A 12,664-nucleotide genomic window follows, 5' to 3' on the forward strand; every position below is an offset into this window, starting at 1 on the left:
TTTTATTTACACAATTAGCACAGAACCGACATCACAAAATACTAAAAATTCTAAATCGTAATTTTCCTATTTCCATGAGAAAAACAAAGCACAGTACCTTATCTACAGTGAGACATGTGCCAGAAGTCCTGCATTAAGAGTAAACCAGCATGTTAGCAAAATGAATCACCATATCAATGGCAACTTTCTAAAAAGAGAATGTTTTTGTCTAAACATATACAGACACACTATCTATCTACAGTATCTATCTATATACTGTGCACACATATCATGATAATAATTCAGTCACATAATATGGAGGTTACCCTCACAACCAAAAATGTTTCCCCATCGATTAGCTAACCATTTTCTATTTAGACTGCATGAGCACTATTTGCTGTTCATATATCACAATGTCATCCGATGCTTCTCCTGTAATTAAGGGCCTAATTCTTATTTGCACGCAATGTTGTCATCCATGTAGTTGGAAGATTTTTTGCAACTGCACTTGCGTGAAAAGGAGTGAACACACAAAGCTGCTATTGAAATTGATTTAGGCTGTTTCAGAAAGGTGTTGGAAAAGTGAAGGGAGCTCCTGGGTGGTGACTGGTAGTCCATGCAAAAATGGTCCGTTCAGTGGGAGTGTCACAAGGCTGTCAAGTAGATGCGTTCCCAGATGCACAGGCATGGGAGGCCATAGTCAGATAGAGACACTGCACTTGCCATAGGGCTGGTGGAAGTTTCGATGGTACGACTGATGGAGGCATACTCTATAAGGCCGCACCAATCATTATTACAGCTGCAAGGGCGCTAAAATAGTCCTTGCACATTCAGCCAGACGGATATACACAAGGGAAGAGTTAGTATCGGCATTTGCATAAACTCACAGAAGAGCGACCGCTAACAGATGCGGCTGTGTGTGACTCAATATCAGGGTCTAAATGTGCATTCCTCTTGTTTAAAGATCAAGGGATACTTATTTAGCTCCCAAACATTATTGCCCACCGCTGACCTTATGTAAGTTGGAATATAGACGGCGTTAAATTCAACAAAGATATTACAATCTGCAACGGATTAAAAAGAATGCGTAATTTGGCTTTCTTACTCTGTTCCAACCCTGTCTATGCTGACCCGCTAAACTCAGTGTAGTATCTGGAAGAGAGATGAACCTCACATTAGGATAAATGAGGTTCTACAGAAATCACCATAAAACAGCTGCTGAAGATGTATGGGAAGGACTGCATCCACTTGATGTGCTAGTCATTTTGCCATTACACAAAAAGACGTGAACTGGCTCCTTGGGCCTAGATGACATGTACTTACCTCATGCATATGGATTAGTTATAATCCACCTTGAGTTTTCTCTGAACTCTACCAGCAGTGTATCTGAGACAAATACCTTTTGTGATGTACAGTTTTAGTGGATATATTACTGTGGATATCTGTATAAGGAGAAATGCTGGTGTATGGAAGTAATTGGCTGTATTATATAAAGGATGAATTTATGTGTCTGCTAATGCTTCTACAAAACATTTAAACGCCCACGGAGTCCCATCACAGCGCCATCGCTTCATCTCAAGCCACGCTGGCAACAATTGTGAATTTTCACATTACCAGTACGTAAATAGAAACTTAGTAAACATATTTTTAAATTAAGAAATGACGAACTAGAGTGTTTTTAATGACTATTTAGACAGAACCGATATCCATCAATATTTCTCCACATACAAACTTGAAAAGTTTGAATTAAAAAAGAAGCTGCTAAACGTGACTTGGGTAATAACACGATTTGCAGGAAAAATCCTAGCGAAACAAACAAGATAGGAAAACAGCAGATCACCCTTTTTACAGTATATTTTTTTCCTATATTGGATAACTTTATTCAAAAGCTGCAATAAAAAATATATTTTTTTATCCTAAATGAAAACAAGCGGAAGGATTATTGACTGAAGTCATCCAGAAGCATAGACTCAGAGAAGACCTATCAAAGAGGCTTTACTGACAACTACCTTACTGTTTCCAGCTTGCTCCATGTCTTTTACCATCTTTGATGGATTACTTTACTTTGACCCACTTCTAGCAGCCAACAATACTCCCTTGCTACTGGCGTGTCCCCCAGGGGTGGTATTTCTGACAATTGTGTCTGGGCTGGTTATATTTGCTATGCCAAGCCACATTAAGTTTCAGTAGGAAGCCGAGCGGTGTGAGAACACTCCTGTAGACACGAGGTCATTGAAGTTATCGCCTCAAGGTATAGAAAGCACAGCGTGTGCCAAAAACCTTTTCAATCTATGAAGGTCAGTGTTTGAAACAAGCGCTACTTCGGAATTGCCGACAGTTAAATAAAAGCATTGGGCTGCTGTAGATAATCATATGGTTAGACCATCTAAACTCTTTCTAATCCCCTATTCTGAGGATGCTACAAATCAGCAGGATGATGTGCTGAACTGTATTTCTCATGTCTGAGGTTTTTTTTCTCCCGACGCGACATTAGTTATTACTTTTTAGGAATATAAACAACATATTATGAGAGGCAATTGGTGGAATTAAAGCTGCTGATTTTACCAAGTACAGCGGGATGCGGTCAATGTACCTACAATCAAAATCCCAACAGTCAAATACAGACAACCATTGACCGACGGTCAAAATACCGACAAGGTCAAAATACTGACATTTAAAATGTTGACAAGTCAAAAAGTCGACATGAGTTTTTCATGATTTTTTCCATTGAAACTGACTTTTCTATACTTTACCATCCCATTGGACCTGGAGAGGGAATTCAATAGTGTGCCGAGCGCAGCGAGGCACCGTGCCCGAAGCATGGCGAGTGCAGTGACCCATGCGAGGGGACGCAGTACACTTATACGGTGTCCATGTCAAACTATATTGCCATACACACCAAAAAAACAATGAAAAACTCGTGTCAACTTTTTGACCTGCCGACATTCTAAATGTCGGAATTTTGACCTTGTCGGGATTTTGATTGTAGGTATTTCATACTAAACCCATTACAGCATGTCAGCCCAACACAGCACGACTGCTCATCTCTGGGTGCTATGTTAAAAATGTGCAGTACTAGTAACCAAAATTAGAGTGGTCTATTTCACTAGGTCATAATAAACAAAGCTGAAGGTGGGATTTCCTTATATTAGGCTCAGACAGCCACTACTGTACATACAGATGACACAGCACAGCTATGGGCCAGGTAGAGGGTGGCAAAAGCACTTGGGGGTCTATTTATCAACTGTTAACCAGCCTAAAATCTGGGTAAAAAGTTTGTTTTCACTCTGGCACCCATTCACAGCATCTATCAAGAGGTTAACCCTGCATAAATAATTTTGTGCAGCATACTGATGTCCCCATAGGACTCTATACAAGGACAGAAAGCCGAGTCAAGCAGTGACATTGAAGAGGCGCAGCAAAACTTTGTTTGATCTCTGTAGGGTCAAATCGCCATGCACATAAGAATACCTCCTTCCGCCAGTAGAGTTAGGTTGCTGATGAACGAATAACATCATCACATAGGGGAATATGTTTCGTAGGAAGCTGCCAGGACAGTGAACTTTGCCAAATAGAGACAGTATAAAAAGGTACATTGCTGCAACGGCTCGGTATGATGAATAGACCCATTAATACAGTACCTGGAACTTCTGACCCACTTAACATTGTTGTGCTGGCTAATATTCACTAACAGTTGAATACGGTCTTGAAATATTGTCCTGGCACAGTTGTTAGCCTCATATCAGACAACACTGCCCAAGAAAGCACACCTAGAGAAACTATCGCCTATTGTAGCAATAAAAGTACTGGAAACAAAAGTTGCACTTCATAAAATAACAGCAAACATTCTGAGTAGATTATGGAGGTGTTTTACAAACTCAGAGAAACAGTTAAAATGTGCTGGAATCCACAGCAGCATTTAGGTGTCATCTGTCTAGTACAAGCTATACAATCAAAGAAAAGGTCTCACTGATTGTTGTTGGTCTTTGGTGATAAACAAGCCACTTAGGCTAGGCTTTGGATGGTATTGAGGAAACCGAAAAATCAAATATAACAATATTGTATAAAACTTCCGAAAAATGGGCTATTATGTCATTAGCGAGCACTGGGACACTTCAGCAGCAGTCAGTACAGACATAAAGGAGAAAAGCATCATTTATTGCCTCTCCAAAAATCCTTAAGACCTTAACCAGAACATGCTGCCATTAATTCATAAATCAGACATATTGTAGCAGAGTGGGGGTTGAGGCACCAGAGTGGGAACTGAGCAGTGACTAGACTGAGCAGAGCAACAAGTTAATAAGGACATTGGAACATCAAAATTATAGGTATAAGACATCCAAACTGCAAGGAATGTGATCATGTCGTAGAACACACAAAGGATCAGTATGACCAGAAGAAGGAACAGTAGAGGGGTCTTGTCATCAGCAGGAAGTTACACAAAATAAGTTTTCTGAAGCCATGTAGCCATAGGGATGTATAGAGTATGTCAGATAATTTTTCTACATAGTAATACACCTGTCAACTTTATGGGATCAAGCATACACTTAAGGGCAGTTTCAAGATACCTTATGCCACACATTTTCCACCGGGGAATGGCATATGCTTCCCTGGGATCCATCCACCGCCAAAATCTGCAGTTTATGGCTGCCCCACTACCATGGGGAATGGCTTTTAATGAAATCTGGGTGTAGGCATGGCCTATTAATATCATGGCTGAGTAACTATAAGAGCTAACTATTTATTGGTTGGGTCATGGAGGGAGATATTTATTTGATGATGGAGACTATTTCATTTAGTAATGAGGATATGATGGGGCCTGTATAGTAATTTAATCCTGGTTTGGTTTAGGACCACAAGTAACTGAATTTGGCTCTGAGTTTGGGGAGAAGGTTCACTTTTTATTAAAAATAAATACTAATTACTTAATGTTTGGGAGCTAATAGGCGTATTTTTAAAATGTGATTATTATAAATTTAATGTAGGAGCCGTTTGAGGGCTATAGGTTTATTCATTAAATGTGAATACTTTAATGTATTGTAGTGGTTGGTCGTAGTTTGGTAGTTGTAACTATTAAAAGTGGGTGATACTGATTTAATGTTAGTGCTGCCTGGCGAGAAGGACACTAGGAGGGTTCACTGACTGCTAAAATTTCTATACTTCATGTACCTATTGTATCTTTTTTCGAAATAGAGCCTAAACATTACAGGATCAAGATAATCATCTACTGAGCTTAAACACCAAAGCGGAAGGTAGTGAAACCAGAATAACAGGCAGTAGAATAGAGCTGTCTACATACTGCACTCTTTCTGAAGAAGGGGTGGTGGGTTAGTCTCTATTCTGGGTGAATGTAGGGATATTTGGGGTAGTACAGTATTGTTCTGCTTCCAATGCTCTGCTGGTGACAAGGGAATCCCATGCACTCTGGTGGCATGGTGTGGAAACCTCCCTCTAGAAATCCTGCATTTACTCCTGAGCTTCGGGTATTGAACAAAATGCACCATTAAAATATGTGCCATAAAATGCAGTTGTAACCTTTCCATTTATTTCTGCTTAACCATCACACAACCACCATACATACATCACTAATATCACTGCATGTGCTTTTATACCAAGCAAATCATAACCAGGATTATTAGGACCAAGGCAAAGTGGTTAAAGTGATTTTAATAGCAAAGTAGCAAAGTCCTATTTCCCATTGATATCCTTTAATTTAATTTGGGATCACAACGCATTACTGAATTTTCATTAAAGCCAGAGCCCTTCGATCATCATATTGCTAATTGGAATCGGATCAGCCGGTCATCTAACCCAAGTATAATGTCAATATATTTTCATTACTGTACGTGAAAAGGAAAATGGGTAATGCAGCCAGCATTTAATGAGTGGCATAATCTACTGCAACTCTGCTTTGAAAAGAACATTTCATATTTAGGGTTTTCTGCTCACAGCTGCGATAAATGTTTCATACACAACTTCTGCGCTCAGCAGACATAAACTGCAACATAAAGAAATGGAAAAACTGACAGTGAGCATGTTGCCAGCAAAGGATCATTAATCACAACACTTTAATTAATGAAATTATTTTAAAATAAGTGTTATGTGGGTAATGCCAAGATTACCGGAAAAGCAAGACGGAAACCCACAAATATGAGCTAATATGCAATAAAGAACAAATGTGCAGCGCTGCTAGCGTAACCCACATTGTGTCTAGCAGTTGATGACATATGTAATTATCTATTTATTGTTATACACTAACGGGGAGCTGGGGCATGCATAAAGTAGTACAGAATTACACTATTGTAAGTAACAACGTGATCATTTCTGATACTGGTGATAATTAGTGGCCAGTAGAGATAATTAAAACAAAGTCTGCTCCAAATGCACATTTGCTGTTGTATCACTAATACCACTTTCATATCGAAACCCGGGTCTGGGTTGGGATAATGAACATTGGTTTCAACCTGTGTTAATACTTCTTTCACACTGAGGCAGGGACACGGGAAAAACGCCAGGTCATATGTCGGTGTGAGTGGATCTACATCGGACTTGTACCCTGACTCCGCTACCCTGGTCATAAGAAGTGATTTTTCTGGGCCCATGCCTTGGGGGGAAATAGGGATTATAAAAGGAGCTCATTGAGCCCCTTTTAACAGAGACAGGGATTCTGACTGCCGGGATCCCTTTGTTGGTCTTCCGGGATTTTGACCGCATCCCTTGTCAAGACCAGCGTCTAGGAGCTGGGGCATAAAACCTGGGTAGATCGATTCCAACCGGCACAAGACCTGGGTTCTTCCCAGGTCCACGCTCGGCGTGAAAGGGGTATAAGCAAAAGTATTAATATTTTGCAGCATCGTACTGGTTTTTTTTTTCTTCAATAATATAAAATCATTATTTTTATGGCTTTAAAATACTTTTTCTTTAAGGTCATGAAATATGTATGTTCCCTGCTGTAGAATACAATGCTACAGCTAATAATTATAACATTGAAATAGAAATGGCAATATAAATATGTAATATTAGTCAATAAGTACTTCCATTATTAGTCTACTGAAGTTATTGCACAATTTGCACCAGGAGAATAACAATATATAAGAATAATGTGGTTGTATTTAATTCCTGAACAGAATTAATGGAAACAGCTGAATTCACGGATCAGATTGGATGCAGCGATGTCACAACCCCAGCTGATGCTTATAGGCCCTACACACTGGCCGATATTCCTCTAAGATATGAACGAGATAACGTTCATATCTTTCAGTGTGGAGTCACCAGCGATGAACGATGCGCGGCCCCGCGCTCGTTCATCGCTGGTTCCCCGTCGGCTGTGCATGCAGGCCAATATGGACGATCTCGTCCATATTTGCCTGCACTGCTATGGAGCCGGGTGATGGGGGGAGTGAAGAAACTTCACTCCCCCCGTCACTGCCCCCCCCGCCGCCGGGTCGCCCGTATCCGCCGTCGGGCAGCTCGGCGGTGGATCTTTATATGTGTAGGGCCCGTAAGCCAGGGAATAACTGAAGTCTCTATGTTAACTTTAATTACAGGGAAAGTAGGGCTCTAGTTGCTGGGGAAAAAACTAAGGAATCCCTATATCTTGTTAGATAAAATTAGTCATTATAGAACTGAGAAATATTTCATGTTAAATAATTTAAACTTTCAATTTAAAAAACATTATCATTTCATATAATTGTTTCCTAGTACTGCTGTCCAATGGAAAACCACAAAATGTCATTCCACACTAAGTACTAGAAGTAGAATAACATATTCTAGCTAATTCTGCAATAATACACTTAAACGTGTGAAAAGAATGCATTCCTTGCAGAAGTTGTGTTCTCTCTCCTTGCATTCAGCCTTAAGGAACAGCTGTTACGAGATCTCCTTCAGGAAACAGCCACCTCTGGCAATGGAAGCACTTATACAGCGTACTATGGGTCAGCACAATGCAGAGATTTAGACTTTTTTTCTTTCTTCTTCTTTGAGTGGCTGCTAGCAAAAGTTTACCATAATTGTACAACTTTTAGGATCAAAGACTTGCTGGCAGTGACGAATCACAATGAAATGCCATTTTTAAAGTGGAAAGAAAAACACATTAAAAAGTTCCCCTGGATTCTAATTGAAGAAAGTTCCTATTCTGAAATGAAATTGGTCTAATTCCCACTTTCTATGCAGACGCATGCGTTTCCCGAATACTGAGCGGTATTTATAGTCTGCTGTCTTTATGACCACTGCACACTTGGCTTTCAGCGGAAAAGCTAGAAGTTTTAAAAAATTATTTGGATCACGGATTTCACATGTCTAAATTATGTATTACTGGCTTTAGGCCCAAATGTATTACGCCTTAAAAAGTGATAAAGTGGAGAGTGATAAAGTACCAGCCAATCTGCTTCCTAACGGCCATGTTACAGGAACAGATTTGTTGGTACTTTATCACTCTTTTGCCCAGATTTATCAAGCCTTGGAGAGTGATAATTGCATTGTGACAAAGTACTAACCAATCAGCTCCTGTAATTTTCCAAACACAGCCTGTAACATGGCAGTTAGAAGCTGATTGGCTGGTACTTTATCACTCTCCAAGGCTTGATAAATCTGGGCTTTTATCACTCTCCACTTTATCACTTTTTAGGGCTTAATACATTTGGGCCATAATTTCATGTGTCCAGCCTGCCTGAACAGCGTACAATAAAAAGTGGTTCAATCTTTATGTTTCACGTATACAAAGCATGAGCATACTTGTCTACTGTTGGACCTCCCCATTGTGTCCAAGTGTTAAATACAGGGGACGTGACAAACTTATTTGTGTCATTGTGGCCCAATCTGCTGCAGTTCATGGCATCATGCAGTGGGTTAGTGGGACATGATTTGCATTATCAATCCTAGTTAATTGGGCAGGATCTTGGAACGGAGGCAACTGTGATGCGGATTGTGAACCCATTGTGCTGCAACCCCAAAGTTACCGTCTCGCTTCCATCCTCCCAGATGCTGTGAGGTATGAAATGATTTAAACGGCTCTACAGTATCAGATTGGTGGCAAAAGGCTATAACAGCTTTCACTGTGCACCCTTTCTTTTGTGTTTGTTTTATACATGTCCAAAAATGGGTTTTCCAGTCAAACAGAAAAGAACAGAGCTAATGTATGCTAAAAATAAATACACAGAGGAGATTCACCAGGATTAATTTACCACAGAAATGCATCTGCTAGTCACAGTAATTGTGAAATTGAAATTAACTGAAAGAGTGAAGCTCCTTCGACTGATACTTCAGTTCATGTAATAGTTTTTCTACAAAATGTAAATGACCCGACGAGAGAGAGAGGGAAAGAGAGGGAAACAGGGGGGGTGGGGGGCTGGGTGGGGGGGAGGGAAGGGGAAAAGACTGATTCTGCCACACAAATTTATAGGTGCAGGTTTGCAGTAATGCGCCAAGCAGTTTATAGTGAAACTAATTCCCTATGTGAACACTGTCCATTGTTCTGTCATGAATGATGGGGAATGATGGCCCATGTTACCTGGGTAATGAACTGTACTGGCGCTGGGCTTGTTGGAAGCTCTCCCGCTCCTCCTGTCTTTGCCTTTGCATCTGAACTTCCACAGACACTGAATGCCGTCCGCTCTGATTATATGTAGTGTTGTTTGGCTGGGGAAAAAAAACAAGCAGGGCGAAAAGTGATTTTCGAGCAAAACACAAGGTCGTCGACACGGTTGTTAGTTATTACTTCATTTGGTTACGTGGCTGGATGTTTTCGTATCCGAGGACAATTTCACATTACGTCTGACAAGAAACATCAAACAATCTGACGAGCACAAGGTGGCTCCTTCAGCCAGGCGCAATTCTGATTCCGCTGTTTACATTGGCTCAGAAAACTGGGCTTAATTGTAAACAATTGATTTTCCTTGGAGAGCAGGGCGTTCCAGAGAGCCTAGCATAATGTACTGGTATAAAACCATAACTTACCACAGAACTTTAATGTTTTTAATGGAGCAGGCGCCCTCTTTTGAAACATGCTTCAAATGTATTGGCTACATTTTACGTAAATGTTTCCTTAAAAGTAAGGCAGCATTAAAGCTTCATGGGTGTAAATGACCATAGTTGACATTACTAACATACTGTACACTGTCGATAGACACGATTCTGTACAAAGCAGACAAACGACTGGATTGAACTGTTATGGACCTGAACAATAATCGTTCACAGCTAGAAAACAGCTGAAAAATGGATTGTTTCTTTTGGGTATCGGACCTGTTTGAGCCACCCAACTTGCTGTGAGTGGAGATACAGTAGCCTCCATATAGCATACAGTGCATGGAGGTTCTCCAATTATCAGGATATCGCAACTCCCTTATCCATCTGCCGGGACATCCTCACTGACTGTGCAGTGTATGATCAGCTTCCATTAATAAATTTGAAGGAGAGTCTGGTGTGCTCCTTTCTGTACTTTAAATATAAGTATCTTGAATTCACAACCATGCTATACCCTTAATCATGTAAACAGATGATAAATAAACCCCTATTAATGTTCCTTTGCTCACAGCTTATAGATCTAGGGTTTTCCACTGAAATATTTGGCTTCTGCGAAATTGCTGGCTGTTTGATTTCTTTTGTGCCCTCTGAGCTTTAATAAAAATAATGTCCTGTAATCAATATTACAAAGCAAAAAGTTAATACTATAATTACGCAGCGCATGTCCTCTGTGCCTGTACAACAGCAGCTTTGCAATTAAGTTTCACATGATGATAGCTTTCCCTCCACACAGTGCATTATCTATACTATACACCAGAGGTAGGCTTCAGATGCTTCTCCAGCTGTTGTAGAACTAGTCCCTGCACTGAGTAACACTACATCAGGTTTATACCTAGTATAGTGGCAATACTTATCAGGCACATAATGATAACACAGCTACTGGCTGCTAGCATCACAGCGAGAATAGAAGTCTGGAAGGTTGGAGAACACCTAGAGCGAGAACTGCAGAATCTACAATAAAACTGTAATACTGTCTTTTGTATAATTGTTACCTGAGCAACTATATCCTGCTCAGTACTGTGTTTATGCATAAATATTATTTATTATTTATTTATTAACAGTTTCTTATATAGCGCAGCAAATTCCGTTGCGCTTTACAATTGGAAATAACAATGATATAACAACCTGGGTGATAACAAACAGTCATAGAGGTAGGAAGGCCCTGCTCGCAAGCTTACAATCTATAGGAAAATAGGCATGTATATACAAGGAAAGGTGCTATCTATTGCATAGTTGTCCGCCAGATTGCAAAGGTTCTTGGTGGGCTGTATGATATGGTCATACAGCAATGATGAACCGGGTTCGAGAGGAAGGGAAAGTGAAGAATGAGAAGACATGTGAGGATACGTGTGGACTGTGCAGAGTGGATGCAATTTGATAGGAAGGTTTATGAAAGTTATGTGGGCGGTTCTGGAATTTGATATGCTTGCCTAAAGAAGTGAGTTTTCAGGGAACGCTTGAAGGTTTGGAGACTCGAGGAGAGTCTTATTGTGCGTGGTAAGGCATTCCACAGAGAGGGTGGAGCTCGATGAAAGTCCTGCAATCGTGAGTGGGAGCGAGTAATAAGTGTGGATGAGAGACGCAGGTCTTGTGAAGATCGAAGAGGTCGGGTTGGGAGATATTTTGAGATAAGTGAAGTGATGTACGTTGGTGTAGTTTGGTTAATGGCCTTGTGTGTGAGTAAAAGTATTTTATATTGAAGGCGGTAGAATACAGGTAACCAATGGATGGACCGACAGAGTGGTTCTGCAGACAAACGTCTAGCGAGGATAGATATCACTTACAAATCATTTTCATTGTATGGTCAAGCTAAATGATCTAACTCTGAGGTTGGATTCAGAAACATATATATCATATAGTACAAGAGACAATACATGGAAATATGGTATAGTAATAGAACAATATGTGCAATACCGAATGAGAGACAATAGGAGAATTGGTCCCTGCTCCAGGGGGCTTACGCTCTAATTGTAAGCATGTAATACTAATGGCAGGAGATGACCACTTGGTTCCATGTTTATCAAAGGAGTAAACCTATAAACCAACAGATGCTGTATGAGTATTATTTAATAATAGCACTGTAAACAATACAAATATAGCTATGCTGCAAAATATAACTAGGACTAATTATATGTAATAGCTGATTATGCCACAAGTTTTATAGCATAATAAAGAGTGACAGCAAAAACTCAAACAGCTCGCAGGCAAAGTCTATAAAACTATTGCGTATAGCTCACATTATATGAGTTAATTCGTTCTTTTAATCAAACAAGGAATAAGGAGTTATTAAATTGATGAAAAAAATAGATGTAATCTCTTGCTAGCTGGTTCCTTTTCTAACAAATGTTTTAGAGGCATAAATGACATATTTAGAGTATATGCTAATCACATATTAATAAACCTTTCACTACAATATTTCTGTGTACTGTGCAGAAACTGATTTTCCATTTTAGAAATGTAACCGGCACAGACCAAAGGTGTTTAAAGCCCACTTTTGAAGAAGCATTTATGGGAGCAACATCTATGAGCGCGGCGTGAAGGTGAGCGTGTACTGTCGGAGCACTGTTCCGCCGCAAGATCTACTGTACATGTAAACAAACACGCAGTAATACCTTTTTAGGGCTTGTTCAAGTCTTATGCCCTACTCACAAGTGGTTATATATAA

The 12,664-nt window shown here is 40.0% G+C and overlaps 1 protein-coding gene across 16 annotated transcripts in view; it reads right to left on the reverse strand.

Annotated features, from left to right (window-relative positions):
* PARD3 (par-3 family cell polarity regulator) overlaps positions 1-12,664 on the reverse strand; it is a 919,963-nt gene that overhangs the window by 3,423 nt on the left and 903,876 nt on the right. For 15 of the 16 annotated variants that reach the window (XM_063922114.1, XM_063922110.1, XM_063922109.1 and 12 more), the window contains one exon: positions 9,488-9,615. In XM_063922114.1, coding sequence (XP_063778184.1) covers positions 9,488-9,615 — 128 coding nt within the window. Of the gene's footprint in view, positions 1-97; positions 129-9,487; positions 9,616-12,664 lie in introns of all 16 variants that reach the window. The other variant, XM_063922119.1, reaches the window with a different exon arrangement.

This window comes from Pseudophryne corroboree, chromosome 5, assembly GCF_028390025.1.
Source record: "Pseudophryne corroboree isolate aPseCor3 chromosome 5, aPseCor3.hap2, whole genome shotgun sequence".
Classification (NCBI taxonomy): Eukaryota; Metazoa; Chordata; class Amphibia; order Anura; family Myobatrachidae; genus Pseudophryne; species Pseudophryne corroboree.